The 19,020-nt window shown below is 40.2% G+C and overlaps 1 protein-coding gene and 1 pseudogene across 2 annotated transcripts in view; both read left to right on the forward strand.

Moving 5' to 3' along the window:
* The window catches only part of CUL5 (cullin 5), a 95,705-nt gene that overhangs the window by 21,056 nt on the left and 55,629 nt on the right, over nt 1-19,020 (forward strand). For both annotated transcript variants that reach the window (XM_066371601.1, XM_066371602.1), the window contains exon 2: nt 4,548-4,657. In XM_066371601.1, the coding sequence (XP_066227698.1) occupies nt 4,548-4,657 (110 nt within the window). The remainder of the gene's footprint in view (nt 1-4,547; nt 4,658-19,020) is intronic.
* LOC136388956 (small ribosomal subunit protein bS6m pseudogene) lies at nt 17,914-18,280 on the forward strand (annotated as a pseudogene).

Raw genomic sequence — 19,020 nt, forward strand, 5'->3', positions numbered from 1 at the left:
GATAGGATTAAGAAATATAAACTGGTTTTTGCAAAATAGTCATGGGAAGGTAAATTATAGCATAGGAAATATGGTCTAACTTTATATGGTGTCAGGTGGGAGATTTATATCGCTTAGTAAGTTATGTAATGTCTGATCACTGAGATGCAGACCTAAAACTAATAATGTATGTCAACTTGAATTGAAAAATAAAAATGATTTTAAAAATAAAATACAATAGAATAGAAATAAGATAATATCACTTCTTGCTCAAATTTTTTTAATTCTTCCTCATCTTATATTAAAACCAAAGTCTTTATGTCTTTTAAGGCCCTGCCAGATCCAGCCCTCTGTTGTTCTATTGACCTCATCTGCACTTTCCTCTGTCCTTGCTTTTTTCTACCCTGAGTACATCAAATATTCTATGTTTGGATTAAGGTCTTTACAATGGCTGTTTCCTCTGCCTACATACTTTTTCCCTACATATCTTCCATGTCCATCTCTCATTGGCTTCCCCATGGCCCATTTGTGTGAGAAGAGTGCCTGTAAAGCAGTGGTCCCCAACCTTTTTTTTGACCACAGACCGGTTTAATGTCAGAAAATATTTTCACGGACCAGCCTTCAGGGTGGGATGGATAAATGTATCACATGACCAAGACAAGCGTCAAGAGTGAGTCTTAGACGGATGTAACAGAGGGAATCTGGTCATTTTAAAAAAATAAAACATCGTTCAGACTTAAATGTAAATAAAACGGAAATAATGTAAGTTATTTATTCTTTCTCTGTGGACCGGTACCAAATGGCCCACGGACCGGTACCGGTCCGCGGCCCTGGGATTGGGGTTGGGGCCCACTGCTGTAAGGAATTAGTTGTGCCATAGGAGTGAATGGTATAGAGGCAGGTTTATGGCAAATGAACAGCTCTGTTGAAAAAGAGCCAGTGGGTGGGATAATGCTAGACTTACTGGTAATTGGTGAGTTCTGTGTAGTAATGTAATTGCTATTCTGAGTAATAGTGAAAGAATTAAAGCAGAAGACACATTGTGATACATTAATAGAGATGAAGCAGCCTTCAGTTAACCATTGGAAACATTCATAAATCATGGTTCATAATTTGAAGGTCCCTTCCCTTAATTGTAGATTAATTAGTGAATTGCAGATTGTAGGTCTGATATCCTGCTGCCTAGTTATGATATAATATACTCTTCAGTTTAACAGCAAATAGGTCAAAGAACTAGTTTGATTATCATTTTTGGAATCTATAATAAAAGCTTAATAGAAAACATTTACTTATTAAATTCTGTCCTTTAGGAGAAAATGTTTCTGTAGTTAATCTTATATGTTTCATCAAATAGGCGTAACAAAAGGTGTTTGGAACCAAAAGGTATTTTGCCATAGCTGATAGATTTCAGAGCCTAACCAGTATTTATCTCAAATACCTGTTTACTCTAGTGTTCTGTACCTTTTTGATTTTTAATTGAAGGATTTATATAATTTTATAAAGTGCCAAAATTGTTTATGGAAATAGACTTAATTGACATTAAAAAGTGATCTTTTAATAAGAGGAAATTATGATTCTCCATGTCAGAGTCAAGAAAAGATTTGTATGTTATGTTTGTTGTTTCATATTTGTTTGTATATCCCTTCCTCAGAGGAAGAATAAATGAAGAAATGAGGGTTATAGGAAAATAATAACAGTAGGGAAAGATTAGTACACAACTTGTATGCCATAGGATCACAAATCTCATTGAATTTTTCATTCCCTGATTAAGTCCATAAGGTAAGAACAAACTAAACTACTCACAAAAATTAGAGGATAAGGGGATGTGCAAATACTCGAGAACTTTTAGCCTTTTGTATACTGCATTTCACCAGTGAAATAAAAGTTGGTTTTGCATCTCACTTGCATAATTGAACAACTTTCTTTGATTTGTTGTTTGCTTTTCGGATGTTCTTGTTTAATTAAAAATCAAATGCTTTTTTAAATCATTTCATATTCATTTTGAAATATCTTCTAATTTTTGTGACAAGTATACTTGTTCAGGGGAAAGCACAGCTAGTCCTGTGCTAAATTGTTTTTTTACATTTTTTTTTTTTTTTTTTTTTACAGTGACAGAGAGAGAGTCAGAGAGAGGGATAGACAGACAGGAGCGGAGAGAGATGAGAAGCATCAATCATCAGTTTTTTGTTGTGGCACCTTAGCTGTTCATTGATTGCTTTCTCATATGTGCCTTGATCGTGGGGCCACAGCAGACCGAGTAATCCCTTGCTCGAGCCAGCAACCTTGGGTCCAAGCTGGTGAGCTTTGCTCAAACCAGATGAGCCCGCACTCAAGCTGGCGACCTCGGGGTCTCGAACCTGGGTCCTTCCACATCCCAGTCCAACACTATCCACTGTGCCAATGCCTGTTCAGGCTCCTGTGCTAAATTTTGAGAGAGTTATCTTCTGTGGTCCTTATAATAAACATACTGTATGGTAAAAATAGGTACCTAGAGCGTGACAGTATAGTAACCTTTAGGATCAAAAATATTTGTTGATGTAAGAAGCATCACTTGCTTTCACAGAACTTAATATTAGTTAGTGGTTCCTAACCTTTTTGAGTCATAAATCCTCTTAACATTTTCATATACTTTTATCATGAATTTGCTAAACTTGCAAATTCTAAACTCACCTCAAGAGATTCTGATCCAGCAGGTCTGAGGTAGGTTTTAGAAATCTGTATGTATAACCAACCACCATCCTAGCTGATTCTCACTTAGGTTCTTGTCAGACTGAATGTTCAAAGCTGCTTCTGGGTAATGATTTCAAGCAGTTTGCAGATTCCATGCAGTCAGTACATGAACTTATCTGATACAAGTGAACAACTTATCAACAGTCATATAGTAAAAACAATAGTGGGTTTCTTAGGGATATGTGATACTGGTATATTAGAAAATTAATGATTTTTGTTCGGATTTATTGGCAAAAACAAGTCACGTGGCCATATCTAACTTCAAAAGGAACAGTACTGATGATAACACATATGGGAGTCACTCTTTTTCTCTTTTTAATAATGTAATGAATAGATTTTTTTTAATTATTGAATCACTTTCACATTCTTGGGATAAGTCATGCATGATTATGAGGTATCATTCTGTTGATGTTCCACTTGTTTAATTTACTATTTATTTAAGATGATTGCTTCTGTGTTCTGTAGTTAGATTGGTTTAGCATTTCCAGCTCTTCTCACCAGTTTGGTATCAGTGTTTACTTAGCATTATGAAATGAAATAGGTATCTTTCTGTATGGGTTTGTTTTTTGTTGTTGTTTGGGGAGGTTTTTTTATTTTTTGGTCTCAGTTTTCAGAGTTTGTGTAAATTTTAAATATACTTTCTATGAGGAGTTTAGGGCAAACATATAAAGGCCATATTCTCCACATACAAGACCACTCTCACTTATGACACCAGCTGCATATTTGAGGTGCTCTCAAAACTAGCATGAGGTTTCATAATTCATTAGAAAAACCCATAGATCTTACTGAAAGCTGCTCTGCTCATGGTTATGGTATATTACAAGGAAAAGCAAGATTAAGATGAGCCAAAGGAAGTGGATATATAGGGCAGGGTCCAGGAGTATTTGAACACAGAACTTCCCTTGCTCTCTCCCATGTAGTTGGGTCTCATTTCTCTCCTTGTCTCAATGTGTGACAGTGCATGTAGAGTACTGTCAGCCACAGAAGCTCACCCAACCTTTGGTGTCCAGCACTTTTAGAGGGACTTCGTCATGTAGGCATGATTGACTGATTGCTCACATGGGTCATCTTGGTCTCCAGGTTGGTTGACCCAAAGCCCCCAACCTAATTCACCATTGCTGATGTTTCTGGATTGGCCAGCCCCCACTCTGCTCCCTAAATCACATTATTATATTATTCAGCATGATCCAAGATCCCCAAGCAAATACTGGCATAGCATTGCAAGGGCCTAGAGCAGGGGTCCCCAAACTTTTTTCACAGGGGGCCAGTTCACTGTCCCTCAGACCGTTGGAGGGCCAGACTATAAAAAAAACTATGAACAAATCCCTATGCACACTGCACATATCTTATTTTAAAGTAAAAAAAACAAAACAGGAACAAATACAATAGTTAAAATAAAGAACAAGTAAATTTAAATCAACAAACTGACCAGTATTTCAATGGAAACTATGCTCCTCTCACTGACCACCAATGAAAGAGGTGCCCCTTCCAGAAGTGCGGTGGGGGGCTGGATAAGTGGCCTCGGGGCCACATGAGGCCCGCGGGCCATAGTTTGGGGACCCCTGGTCTAGAGATTACCTAGTAGAAACATGGCAAAAGGGTAGACCTTCACGTTGGACAAGACCAGATTTTACATCATATAGTTTTATACAGTTGATTTCTTTTTTATAATTGTCTTCCTGTGATTCCTTCATATTAGATTAAGTTTATAGGGATTCCATTATGGAAAACTAAATTATTTTCAATTTCTCTTGCTATCTCTTAAAAGATAAAAATAACACTTTTGATATAACTGCATTTAAATTAAACTATTGTTTATTCTTTCTTTTTAATCAAAGAATAAAGGTTCTCTTCAGTTTGAAGACAAATGGGATTTCATGCGACCAATTGTTTTGAAGCTATTACGCCAGGAATCTGTTACAAAACAGCAGTGGTTCGATCTGTTTTCGTAAGTAATCCATTAATTCTAACTTTTTGCTAATATTAAGAAAATTTTGGTGGTGCATTTCTGTATCCAATTTTTACTCTAAATAGCTCTGTTTACTTGTTTAAAATTATTACTACTTATGTTGAGGGTTCTCAATACCACCCCCAGTTTCAGTGATTTGCAAGGAAGACTCCAAGGACTGAACAAGTAGTCATACTCACAGCTATGATTTATTACAGCAAAGACAGCAAAGGGGAAAGGCACATGGGGTGAAGTCCAAGGAAAAACAAGAACAAAGTGCCAAGAGTCCTCTCCCAGTAGAGTCACATGGGGCACACTTAATTTCCCCAGCAGCAAGAATGACAAAACATGAAGTGTCGTTGTCTACCAGGGAAGCTCACTGTAGACTCAGTACCTGGGATTTTTATTGGAGACTGGTCACATAGGTAGCTTCTGTCTGTCATGTACCAAAATTTCAGATCCCCAGATAAAGAGAGCAGGTGTTCTGTAAACCATACTGTTTTTACAAACATTATTAGGCACAGTCATTCTTACCGTTTTAGGAAAGTTTTGTCAGTGTAGGGAACTCTTAACCATTTAAGTTGTCAGATGCCAGTCAAGGCCAAGCAGGCTTTTCTAAGGAATACAGCCTGAGGTCTGCTGTATTAACTCTTGGCCTTTGTTAACTCTGGCCAAATGTCTTCACAGCAAAACTATTATCAATAGGATTTCTCACAGCAAGGCAAGACCAGCCTGTAGTCTTGATCTCAGTTACACCTTTTAAGGGTCCTGGATTTAGCTAGTTAAAATAAATTCCCTTTACCATGAGGTTTATCTTAGAAAACTTGGTGGCTTTCTCCTTCAGTTTCTGTATGGACCTTTTTACATGGCCTGAAGTATCAATTTAGACCAAGTACAACTCTTGTCCATAAATTGATGCAGACCTGAACACTTTCCAGGGTTCAGGCAGTGTCAGGACAGAGTCCACACATAAAGAAGTACAATCTCAGGTGGTATACATGGTACCCTTGGAAAGTTTACTATTGTTAGGTACCCCAAGCAAGACATACATTAGGTAGTGTAGGTTAAGAAGGCTCCCAAATATGCCCTCCTTCCATGGGGCCTTTTGCTCTATAGGTCCTAATCAAGTCCAGTTAATTCAGTTCAGGCCTTAATTTCAGGTGGACTGCCTGGAGGCAATTAATTCCAAATAGTTTTATTTATCTATGACACCAGTTCATTTACCTCAGTAGTGCAGATGACATTCAGAGGTGTTCTTTGTAGAAAGTGTAAGACTTAAGGTCGCTCCCTGGGGTCTCAGCACACTGGTGTGATTGGAAGCGTGGCCAGTAGGCGGTTTGAGTTTAGAGCATTCACAGCAGTGTGGAAAATCTATACCAGGAATTTTGTTTTGTTTTTGTTTAGTAAGAGGGAAAAGCTTTCAAGAATAGTTCTGAAAAACTAAAATCATTAATATCCTTTTCCTCCCCTAATGCTGGGTTTTATTTTCTCTCACTTATAAAATCAATATGTCCAATTCAGTACTGAAAACTATGCATTTTTTCCCGTTACCCAGACCTGCAAGAGGAACAAAAGCATTTGTACAGATAAACATTCCTATACAACCTAACTAGAAAGACATATCATGTTTAGGAATTGGTCTGGACCTGACCTGTGCTGACGCAGTAAATAAAGCGTCAAGGTGGAACACTGAGGTTGCTGGTTCGAAACCTTGGGCTTGCCTGGTCAAAGCATATATGGGAGTTGATGCTTCCTGCTCCTCCCCCTTCTCTCTCTTCTCTCTCTCTCCCTCCCTCCCTCCCTTTCTCCCTCTCCCTTCCCCTCCCTCTCTTCCTCTCTCCCTCTCTCTCTCTCTTCTCTAAAATGACTAAGTAAAATCTTTAAAAAAAAAAAAAAAAGGAATTGGTCTGGATAAAATCCTGAATTTTCAAAAACTTTCAAGATAGGTTTATGTCACCTCCCACCCCTTTTGTCCTGATGATTTATCTGGTGAGCAGCCTGAACAAGATCAGTTCCTCTGAAGACAGCTGTGTTTAATAACCAAGTCGCCTCACTATGATGTATGTTTAGGGAGGAGTGAGGTTAAAGGTAAGAGAAATGAAATCAGGTTATTAATATATTGTTGAAAATCGCAACTAATTCAGAAAGCTGAACACAAGTCAATAGCAGTGAGAGACCTGAAATGGGTAGAGAGTCCAGTCTGTAGGGAGTGAGTAGTCTGACCTCTCCCAACTTGCGGCTTTGTCAGTAACCACAAATTAGGAATGTATTTAGTCTCTGTGTCAGATAGTAGAACCAAGCAACAGCTCGATTTCAGATGATCCATCAGAAATTCTGTGGCTGTTGGAAGTGATTCAAATGATTAGGCTGAATGCATGATGTTTTCAGTTTATGGCTCCACAGAGTATGTATGTCTTAAATCTTCCACAATCCTCAAGTCAAAGTCATGTTCATTGAGGACATGCCTGCTTTATATCAGTACAGCTTGTGTTGAGGTTTAAACAGCCCAATACCAGACATTATTGGGTTTCAGCTTAAATGCAGATCTAGGCAATTAAGATCTGTGAATTCAAGATTCCAAAAAAGGCAATGACTGCTCTTCAGCATCAGCAAAGGCAAGATATGGAAGAACAGACAGCCATATTGCAAGTCCAAGTGACTTTTCTTTTCTTTTTTTTTTTGTATTTTTCTGAAGTTGGAAATGGGGAGACAGTCAGACAGACTCCTGCATGTGCCCGACCAGGATCCACCCGGCACGTCCACCAGGGGCGATGCTCTGCCCATCTGGGGCATTGCTCTGTTGCGACCAGAGCCATTCTAGCGCCTGAGGCAGAGGCCACAGAGCCATCCTCAGTGCCCGGGCCAACTTTGCTCCAATGGAGCCTTGGCTGTGGGAGGGGAAGAGAGAGACAGAGAGGAAGGAGAGAGGGAGGGGTGGAGAAGCAGATGGGCGCTTCTCCAGTGTGCCCTGGCCGGGGATTGAACCCGGGACTCCTGCACGCCAGGCTGATGCTCTACCACTGAGCCAACCAGCCAGAGCCCAAGTGACTTTTCTAAGCCTACGAATCTTGTCAATCTTAAGAGTCCAAGTTGATCCACTCAAAATTACGCACATCAGGGTTGGATGATCACCCACCTCTAAGGGTCAGATATCTGATTTCAAAAGAGCTCAGCAGCAACTAAAGCTGCTTATTAAAAGGCCAAAAGTATATTGCTGTTTGGAGATTTTCTTTGTTTTCATGTTGTATCCATTTTCTCAGAGACATCAATAGGTAAAATAATACAGGTAGTAAATATCACTCATTACAGAAATTTATTATGTTTCCAATACTTAAGCAGTTTAAATTTCAGTCTCCTCACCAGCAGTAAAAAGCAAGGAGATTGTGTCTCACGTTTTATTTTGCAGCTTTCCCTGATTGATACAACCCCTCTAGCATTTATGAGAGTACAAACATATATTTTATATCTTTATCATAGATCTAGATCATACAGCTATAAAATACAAATCCATATTTTTGAACCTCCTTTGTCCTGTCCCTTTTTTCTCACTAAAAATTTACTTAAATCCCAACAGTAAAATTTATCATTTATAACATTAACATTACAGTTGCTGGGAGATCTTGACTGGAATGCAAGAAGTATTGAGGGGTTGCCTGACCAGGTAGTGGCGCAGTGGATAGAGCATCGAACTGGGATGCAGAGGACCCAGGTTCAAAACTCCGAGGTTGCCGGCTTGAGCGCAGTCTCATCCGGCTTGAGCATGGACTCACTAGCTTGAGCACAAGGTTGCTGGCTTGAGCAAGGAGTCACTCACTCTGCTGTAGACCCCTGGTCAAGGCACATATGAGAAATCAATGAATGAACAACTAAGGAGCCACAATGAAGAATTGATGATTTTGGTTTTTTTTTAATTTTTTTTTAAAATTTTTTATTTATTCATTTTAGAGAGGAGAGAGAGAGAGACGGGAGGGCGGGGGGGTGAGCTGGAAGCATCAACTCCCATATGTGCCTTGACCAGGCAAGCCCAGGGTTTTGAACCAGTGACCTCAGCAAGAATTGATGATTCTTATCTCTCTCCCTTCCTGTTTGTCCCTATCTGTCCCTCTCTCTGACCCTCTCTCTTTGTCACAAAAAGAAGTATGGAGGGATTAATGCAACAGCATCCGTTAAGCTGACTAAAACAGTTGGGGTGATTTCCTCTCCCTTGATGTATCTAAAGCTTTCTCCAGCCCTGGGATCTAATTTGTTTTCTCATGCTTGGAGGAGAAAGTAACACAAAAGTTTGACATTTGGGGTCTACCTAACACTTGGCTTTGGGAATTTTGGGGACTTTTCTCCTCCTACTTAGAGGCCAACAAAAACCAAAGACACCACCCAGGCTGTACTTTTTGTCCTCTCATTCTAATCAACATGGCCAGAAGCAGCCAGGGAATTCAGCAAGCCCCTCTCCCGGGTTAGCGCTATTATTTCTAAGTTTCATCAGTAGCTCTTTGCTCTCGCAGCGGATACCAGCTCAGCTGCTGTTTTGTTTTTTTGTTTGGTTGGTTTTTTTGTATTTTTTACAGAGACAGAGAGAGAGTCAGAGAGCGGGATAGATAGGGACAGACAGGAACGGAGAGAGATGAGAAGCATCAATCATCAGTTTTTCGTTGCGGCACCTTAGTTGTTCATTGATTGCTTTCTCATATGTGCCTTGACCGGGGGCCTTCAGCAGACCGAGTAACCCCTTGCTCGAGCCAACGACCTTGGGTCCAAGCTGGTGAGTTTTGCTCAAACCAGATGAGTCCGCGCTCAAGCTGGCGACCTTGGGGTCTCGAACCTGAGTCCTCCACATCCTAGTCCGACGCTCTATCCACTGTGCCACTGCCTGGTCAGGCACTCAGCTACTGTTTATAGCTACCCAGGCAGGAAAGAGTTGTTGTCCTACCATTTCCTACTTCCCAAACAGTGCTTCCCCTGGTTTCCATGAGTCAGAGCTGTTCTAGTGGATCTGTTTTTGACACCATCATGTCAGCAGTCTTCAAAGATTGCTAGGAAGACCCATAGGACTCCGCATATAGTTGTACTCATGGCTATAATTTATTGCAATGGAGAATACGAAACAAAATGCCACGAAGATGCATATGGCAAAGTCCAGGAGAAACCAAGTGTTTTCTCCCAGTGGAGTCACACAGGATATACTTAATTCCTTCAGCAACTCCTTGTTACAACACCTGTGAAATCCTGTCTACCATGGTAGCTCATTAAAGACTCAGTGCCCAGGGTTTTTCCCAGGGTCCGGTCACGTAGGCAGCCTGTGCCTGACATGAACCAAAATCCCATACTCTTAGTTGAAAAGCAAGTATTTAACATATATAGAGTCTTTACATAAACAGTATAGTTACAATGAGCCATTCTTATTGGGAATTGCGAGAACTTTTCGAAAATCCAAGTTCCCAGATACCAGCCAAGGGTCAGGTTTGCAACCGTGTCTTCCTAAGGATAGCTGTCGTAGACTTGTTGAAATTTTTTTGTGTGTTTGTGCACTAATGAAATATATACTACATCACTGAGTGTAGATGTATAATTGAATAGTCTATACATATACATAAGCTATTGTGCTCCTTATTTTCCTTATTACATAAGAAAATAATTTGATTTCCCTAAATAACATAGAATTTGTTGCATAATATTGTTATATCCATGATTCTGCCTTTGACAAATTAGCATTCAATAAGAAATAGCAGAGATCTTTTAAAACTTCAAAGCATTTAGCCTGACCAGGCGGTGGCACAGTGGATAGAATGTTGGACTGGGATGCAGACGACCCAGGTTCGAGACCCCGAGGTCGCCAGCTTGAGCGCGGGCTCATCTGGTTTGAGCAAAGCTCACCAACTTGGACCCAAGGTTGCTGGCTCGAGCAAGGGGTTACTTGGTCTACTGAAGACCCGTGGTCAAGGCACATATGAGAGAGCAATCAATGAACAACTAAGGTGTCACAAAACTGATGATTGATGCTTCTCATCTCTCTCCATTCCTGTCTGTCTATCCCTATCTGTCCCTCTCTCTGACTCTCTCTCTGTCCCTGAAAAAGAAAATTGCTATATAAAAACTTCAAAGCATTTATATATACATGTACTTTTCTTAAATTTGATTGATTGAACTATTTTATGAATAGTATGTTGAATGTGGTAGGGTTTCTTTTTGTTTTAACTTTGTCAATTTTTGTCGATAACATGCTTCATCATGTAGAATAATGCTTGTTCTCTGTGTCCTGCTGACTGGGTATCAGAGCATAGTGTGATGCTGTTCTTGCTTAATGTATACTTCTAAGCAGAAGTAGTCAATAACCTCGTGCTTGCTAAAGTTAGTGGTCTGAAAATACTGTTTTTAAAAATCCTTGATCTCCTTGGAGTTACCCGAGGCAACCCTTTTAGGATTCTTGTATGTCTTATCAATGCCATCACCAAAATTGCAAGACTTACATTAATTAAATAAAATCTTTCCAAATTTTAGCCTATTTGACCATATTAGTAACAGACGTTGCTCATATTTAAATCTGATTGATATATTTAATGTATTGATATTAAACTACATTGATTATTTACTCTCATTTTCTCATCTACATCCTTATTTTTCTTGGGAGTGCTATAGACACTTTCGATGATTATAAAAGACTGTTCTGTATGTTGTGGGTTATTACTCTGGCCTTCAGCCTCATAAAGTCTTTTAGTGGACATTCCTTATGTACTATCCTTCCTACCCCTCATTATTGAAAGAAAAAATGCTCTCATGTTTCCAAATGTCCAGAGGAGGCAGTACCTCTCTCTCAGTTGAGAATTGCTGCTTTCGATACATATTGTTTGGTTTGACTCTGGTGTGTGAAATGGAAATCAGAATTAAATAATAAATTATTTCAACTTGTGAGACCTTATTTTTTAGAAAATTTTTCTTTACTATAAGTTAATTTTTTTATTGATTGCTTTTTAGAGAGAGAGGGAAAGAGGAGGGAGAGGGAGAAGCATCAACTCATAGTTGCTTCACTTCAGTTATTCACTGATTGCTTTTTTTTTTTTTTTTTTTTTGGTGATAGGGACAGACAGGAGGAAGAGAGATGAGAAACATCATTAGCTCTTCGTTGCAGCACCCAGCAACCATGGGGTCATGTCTATGATCCCACGCTCAAGGCAGCAACCCTGTGCTCAAGCTAGTGACCTCAGGGTTTCAAACCCTGTTCCTTTGCATCCCAGTCTGATGCTCTATCCACTGCACCACCGCCTGGTTAGTCCACTGATTGCTTCTTATGCGTGCCTTGATGAGGGGGCTCCAGCCAAGCCTGCAACCCTCCCCTCAAGCCAGCAACCCCATCCTCAAGCTGATGAGCCCATGCTCAGCTAGTGATCACAGGGTTTCAGGCTGGGGATCTTAGCATTCCAGGTCGATTCTGTGGCCACTGCATCACCACTGGTCAGGCTATAATAAATACAATTTTTGTAAAGATTTTATTTATTGATTTTAGAGAGAAGAGAGAGAGAGAGAAAGAGAGGTGGTGGAGGGAGGAACAGGAAGCATCAACTCAAAGTTAGTTGCTTCTCACATGTGCCTTGACTGGGCAAACTCAGGGTTTTGAACCAGCGACCTCAGCATTCCAGGTTGATGCTTGATCCACTGCGCCACCACAGGTCAGGCAATGATTTTTTTTTTTTAATGTTTTTCGTGGTTCTGGCTGGTTGGCTCAGTGGTAGAGTGTTGGCCTGGCATGTGGATGTCCTGTGTTCAATTCCTGGTCAGGGCACACAGGAGAAGCACCCATCTGCTTCTCCATCCCCCTTCACTTCTTTCTCCTTCTCTCCCTCTCCCCTTCTCTCCCTCTCTTTCTCTCCGGCAGCCATGGCTCAATTGGAGCAAGTTGGCCCCGGGCCTCACCTCAGTTGCTAAGAAGAGCATGGTTGCTGAGCAATGGAGCAATGCCCCAGATGGGCAGAGCTTGCCCCCTAGTGGGCTTGCTGGGTGGATCCCGGTTGGGGGACATGCAGGAGTCTTGTCTCTCTGCCTCCCCTCCTCTCACTGAATTAAAAAAAAAATTTTCTTATTCCTTAGTTTTTATGACACCACTGTCTCCTGGTTTTTCTCTTCTATCTCTTGTCTAAAGTCTGCCTGATCTCAGTGTTCTTAGCTGACTCTGTGCCCCCTAACCCACTTATGCTGGAGGTTGAAATTTTTGAAATTCAGTTCTTCAAAACTTTTCTGAAAATTCACACCACTTTTTGACAAGCTCGCAGCATGCTAGTATCTGCAGTAGTGACTAACTCTGAGCCATATGATAGCATACGTGTACCCTCAGGCAGACGTGTGAAAACTCAGACCTCGGCGATGACCTTGAACAGTAGGATATAAATTACTCCCATGTCACTTCTGTTGCAATAATGAAACATGAGGCATAAATGGGGTAAATGTTGGTTTCCTCCAGAGTTCCATTTTTTTCGTTTCTTTTACTGGAGTTTTCATCTCTATATAAGCAATTCAGATTCTTACTCTGAGTTAGTCTTCTAGACTAATGTTGCATTTTGTTCCCTGCATATGTCTGTCTTTTAAATTATGTAAGTACTCCAAATTTAGAATCATAAAAATCTGTTATTCATAGTCTCAAGCCAAAAACCTGTCAGCTATCATGAACCGCCTATGGTTTTTTACTTTGTTATATCCAGTTGGTTACTAGGTTTCACAGAATTTTATTAAATATCTCTTGAACTTTATTCTGTCCCAGCTGTCTTTTCCCCAGTCATCATCTGAATGATTACACTAGCCTTATATCCCTCTACCTTCTTCGTTGTATCTATATGTGTATTTGTTATCTGTTGCTGCATAACAAATTGCTCTAAACCTTAGCAGCTTAAAACAAACCATTATCTTATATACTGCTCACAAAAATTAGGGAATCAGGGTACATGCAGATACTCCAGTATTTTCAGCCTTTTGTATAGTGCATTTTCACCAATGAAGTAAAAGTTGGTTTTGCATCTCATTTGCATAATTGAACAACTTTCTTTTACTTGTTTGCTTTTCTGATGTTCTTTAATGAAATCAAATGCTTTTTTTCGCTTCATGTTTATTTTGAAATATCCTCTAATTTTTGTGAGCCGTATATATGACAGAAGTGATCGTTTGTCACTTCCAAAATTATGTTATAAAACACCACAATTTCTGTCTTGGGAACTCTCTTTCTCACTCTGGGGAAAATGAGCTGTCATACTGTAGATGGCCTTATGGAAGGTTCCACCTGGTGAGGAACTGAGCAGCTAGTGAAGAGTTGAGACTTGCCAACTACCATATAAGCTTGGAAAAAGATTCAGTCCTAGTTGAATACAGACCCAGATCTTTTGCCAAGAGCTTGACTGCAACCTCATAAAAGACCCTGAGCTAGAACTACCCAATTAAGCTGCTGTTAGATTCCTGACCCTCAGAACTATATACATTTTTCAAATATATGTTTCTCAAAATGTGTTTGAAAATTGGCCAGGCCTGACCTGTAGTGGTGCAGTGGATAAAGCATCGACCTGGAACGTTGAGGTTCCAGTTCGAAACCCTGTGATTGCCTGGTCAAGGCACTATGAGTTGATGTATGAGTTGATGCTTCCCGTTCTTCCTTCCACCATTTTCTCTCTCTAAAATCAATAAATAAAATCGTTTCAAAAACTGTTTAGAAGATTGACCAGACTTGACGTGTTTTTATCATGTGCTAGTATTGTATTTTGAATAAGTAAGAGTATATATATTGAGGACATTTTTCCTAATACAGCAACACATGGAATACCTGGAGGTTAAGAAAGGGGAGCTAGAGCCCTGGCCGGTTGGCTCAGCGGTAGAGCGTCGGCCTAGCGTGCGGAGGACCCGGGTTCGATTCCCGGCCAGGGCACATAGGAGAAGCGTCCTTTGCTTCTCCACCCCTCCGCCGCGCCTTCCTCTCTGTCTCTCTCTTCCCCTCCCGCAGCCAAGGCTCCATTGGAGCAAAGATGGCCCGGGCGCTGGGGATGGCTCTGTGGCCTCTGCCCCAGGCGCTAGAGTGGCTCTGGTCGCAACATGGCGACGCCCAGGATGGGCAGAGCATCGCCCCCTGGTGGGCAGAGCTTCGCCCCATGGTGGGCGTGCCGGGTGGATCCCGGTCGGGCGCATGCGGGAGTCTGTCTGACTGTCTCTCCCTGTTTCCAGCTTCAGAAAAATGAAAAAAAAAAAAAGAAAGAAAGGGGAGCTAGAGAAGGTGTATTAAATCATTAATGAGTTTGACTGACTTGGGTAAGATTTTTTTGGAGCTGCCCATCCTTCACCACACTATTCCCTCTTGCCTTATGAGAAGCAAGTCACATTTGAGCCCTTCTGACATGTACCCAGCAGTGGTTTGAATATGCAGGGAGGCTAAGATAGCCCTATTTTAGGTAGACCTGGATCCCCTCTGATGAGTGACTTGTTCCAGAACTCTCCAGCTTTATCAGATTTCATTAGAACTGCCCTGCATGCTAAGATTCTTGCTACCCAACCTTCCTTTCTACTCTTCCCTTCAGGAATTAGACCAGCATTGTAGGCTTATCCCTTGCCCAGCTTCCTGTAGCTCATTTTCTGTTTTCCCTCCCAGGCATTTCCCTCAATAAATCTCTTGCTTTTCTCATCCCATCTGCTTCTTGGAAAACCTAAACTAACACAAGTCGGTATATGTAAAGTGCCTGGCACATAGTAAGCAGTCAATTCATAAAGATTTTTGTTACAATAAACAAGAGATGGTGGTGAATTTTATTATGATAGTGGTGATAAATGGAAATAACCAAATTGGATTGACATTATGTAATGGGTACAGTAGGACTGATTGAATGTAGGTGCTAAAATGAAGTTAGTTTGGCTAATTTCTTGCTTATCACTCCCCACATCACATGCTAACATTGATTTGTCTCTAGTTCACTGCAGACGCCATAGTGATCCACAGTCTTTTGCTCATTGTTACTTCATAGAATATTTTTCCACCACAATCTTACATCTTGTCTTTGTATGCATAGTAATAGTGTTAACAGGGGTAGTCAACCTTTTTATACCTACTGCCCACTTTTGTATCTCTGTTAGTAGTAAAATTTTCTAACCGCCCACCGGTTCCACAATTATGGTGATTTATAAAGTAGGGAAGTAACTTTACTTTATAAAATTTATAAAGCAGAGTTACAGCAAGTTAAAGCATATAATAATAATTACTTACCAAGTACTTTATGTCAAATTTTTGCTGTTTGGCAGAATAAATCTTTATAAAACAACTTAGTATAGTTAAATCTATCTTTTTATTTATACTTTGGTTGCTCCACTATTGCCCGCCATGAAAGCTGCCCACGAGTAGGTGGTATGGACCAGGTTGACTACCACTGGTTGTAAAGGTAGTGAATTATAAACTGTTTTTCTATCAATTTCTTCTTTTCAACTCTAGATTCCTTTAGTCATGAGGTGAGATTGTAGCCATATTATAGGGGTCAAGTAACTATTTTGTACTTTATTCAAAAAACAATGGAGACCCATTGGAGGATTTTAAATGTAGATGTAATATGATGTGATTTTTGAATTTTATAGAAATTATTTTGGCTACTCTTTATTAGACGATTGAAGGAGTGTAAGACTAAATTTGGGGGAAAAGTTTGGTGTGGGCTCTGGATCTCAATTGGCTGGTTCCAACATATACTAGTTGTATAATCTTGGTGATGTTCCTTAACCTTTTAGCCTCAGTGTTCACATCTGTAAAGTGGTGATAAAAATAGTACTCTTTCAAAGTTCCTGTGAAGGATGAGTTCAAACAGCTTAGAATAGAATCTGCACATATTAAGCAGTCATATGTTACCAGTTATGTTGTTATTTAACAGATATTTGTGTCCTTACTGCATCCTAGGCAAATGATAAAAGCAAGTTTAAATTAATATGCAGACATAACTTTGGGTTATAATGATGTTCCTAAGAATCTGAATGTAAAACAAACTATTTGGCCATTGTTATAATGTTATAATTTTGGAGATGTTTTATTTAGATTTCTTTGACATTTTTTATAGCAAGGACTCCAGAAGACACTGAACGGGTCACTGGGGAGCATTTTTGAATAAAAGAATCCTCTAAGACTACACTTTTGTTATGTTTCCTTGCTCTACAACTTGGTAATTAAGAAATTAACTTTGTGGCCCTGGCCAGTTGGCTCAGTGGTAGAGCGTCGGCCTGGCATGCAGAAGTCCTGGGATGGATTCCCGGCCAGGGCACACAGGAGAGGCGCCCATCTGCTTCTCCACCCCTCCTCCTCTCCTTCCTCTCTGTCTCTCTCTTCCCCTCCCACAGCCGAGGCTCCATTGGAGCAAAGATGGCCTGGGCGCTGGGGATGGCTCCTTGGCCTCTGCCCCAGGCGCTAGAGTGGCTCTGGTCGCAACAGAGCAACGCCCCCTGGTGGGTAGAGCGTCGCCCCCTGGTGGGCGTGCCCGGTGGATCCCGGTCGGGCACATGCGGGAGTCTCTCTGACTGTCTCTCCCCATTTCCAGCTTCAGAAAAATACAAAAAAAAAAAAAAAAAAAAAAAAAAGAAAGAAAGAAATTTACTTTGTGCGAGAGGCGGTGAATACACAATGCAATATATTTCCTAATGAATGTCCTTTGGGTAAAATGTCAACTTTTAAGTAGAGTTTTTGTATACTTGTTTATGAGAGCTTTTGTTTTTGGGTTTTTCTTGGTTGTGGGTTTCTTTTTGTCTTTTTTTAATTTTTATTTATTTATTTATCTTTTACAGAGACAGAGAGTAAGTCAGAGAGAGGGATAGACAAGGACAGACAGACAGGAGCGGAGAGAGACGAGAAGCATCAATCATTAGTTTTTCATTGCGCGTTGCAGCACCTTAGTTGCTCATTGATTGCCTTCTCATATGTGCCTTGACCATGGGCCTTCAGCAGACCAAGTAACCCCTTGCTAGAGCCAGCGACCTTGGGTTCAAGCTGGTGGGCTTTTCCTCAAACCAGATGAGCCCGCACTCAAGCTGGCGAGCCTGGGGTCTCGAACCCGGGTCCTCTGCTCTGCATCCCAGTCAGACGCTCCATCCACTGCGCCACCACCTGGTCAGGCTTTGTCTTTTTTTTAAATAAAGGAGACACAGTAGTAATTAATGTGTAAATGTAATGAATATAGACTTTCTCCACCCAGGAACCTTCTAGTCCAAGTTCCCGCCTCTCCATCTTCCTGGGAGCTGGCTCAGTGGTCTGGAGCGGCACCACACATTTGAGCATGCCCTGCTACAAGCTGGCTTTGATCCTAAAAGCGGCCAGAGACTGCTATGCTTTGAAATGGATGATAGGGGACATCCTATGATTTGACAGAGGGGCCATAGTGCGGGCCTTGGAAACCTGAGTGAACAAATGCTTCCTCATAAAATCTCTCCCACAGCCAGTGCCACAGTAGAGGAGGGTATTTCTTGGTGGGTTTTTATGCACCAACAACTGTTGGAAGCATAATGGAACATTTGTCTCGAGACATTAATGTGATTAGACCTAATATTATAAAATACCCTCTGACCCAGGAAGTAAAAGAGTGTGAAGGGGTTGTTCCTGTCCCACTTGAAGAAAAACTATATTCCACAAAGAAGAAGAAATGAGAAGATTCACCTGATTTTAGACTTACATTTAATTCTCTCACTTTTGAGCATCATGGATTAATAATTTATAATCTTGACCTTTATATAAAAGTTTTTTAGGGTTTTGTTTTTTTTTTATCTTAATCCCCTTTGCTGTGAGAGGTGGGAGAATGCCTTGTTTGAAGCCACTTTGTAATCTGTGCGGTACCAGCACATTGTTCTTGATTTTGTTAAATGTAACTTTTTTGTCAATAAGGTCTTTTTGCCCTGCAACACTAACACCGTTTTGGACAACAAAACAAAACTGTCTTGGATTGTGAGCTAGTCATTTAGACTATATAATCATGAGAAATAAAATATTCAGATTGTAAAACCATGCTGTATTGTGTGAGTAACTTTTGATTAGAGTAATAAACATGATTTTTAAAAACTTGAAAAAATAAATGTAATGAATGTGTGGAGGAAGCTAGGTGATTATAACAGCATTTAAATTACTATATTTTTCTAAAAGATAGACTGTTTTACATATACTGTGTTAAAGAATTAAAAGGATTTATACTTGCTTTGAGCAAGAAAATAGAAGTAGTTCATATTGGGGAATGGAATTGGGAGATAGTATACTTTTATAATTAAAAATATGCAATAACTAGCAGAGATTTAAAGAAAACAATAAATCTCAAAGAATTAAAAATAGAAATGAATGTGAGACAACTTATCAAAAAATGTTTGGTTTATGAATGGATTCAAGCACTGTTAGCTTG

The sequence above is a fragment of the Saccopteryx leptura genome, chromosome 1, assembly GCF_036850995.1.
Source record: "Saccopteryx leptura isolate mSacLep1 chromosome 1, mSacLep1_pri_phased_curated, whole genome shotgun sequence".
In the NCBI taxonomy this organism is placed as follows: domain Eukaryota; kingdom Metazoa; phylum Chordata; class Mammalia; order Chiroptera; family Emballonuridae; genus Saccopteryx; species Saccopteryx leptura.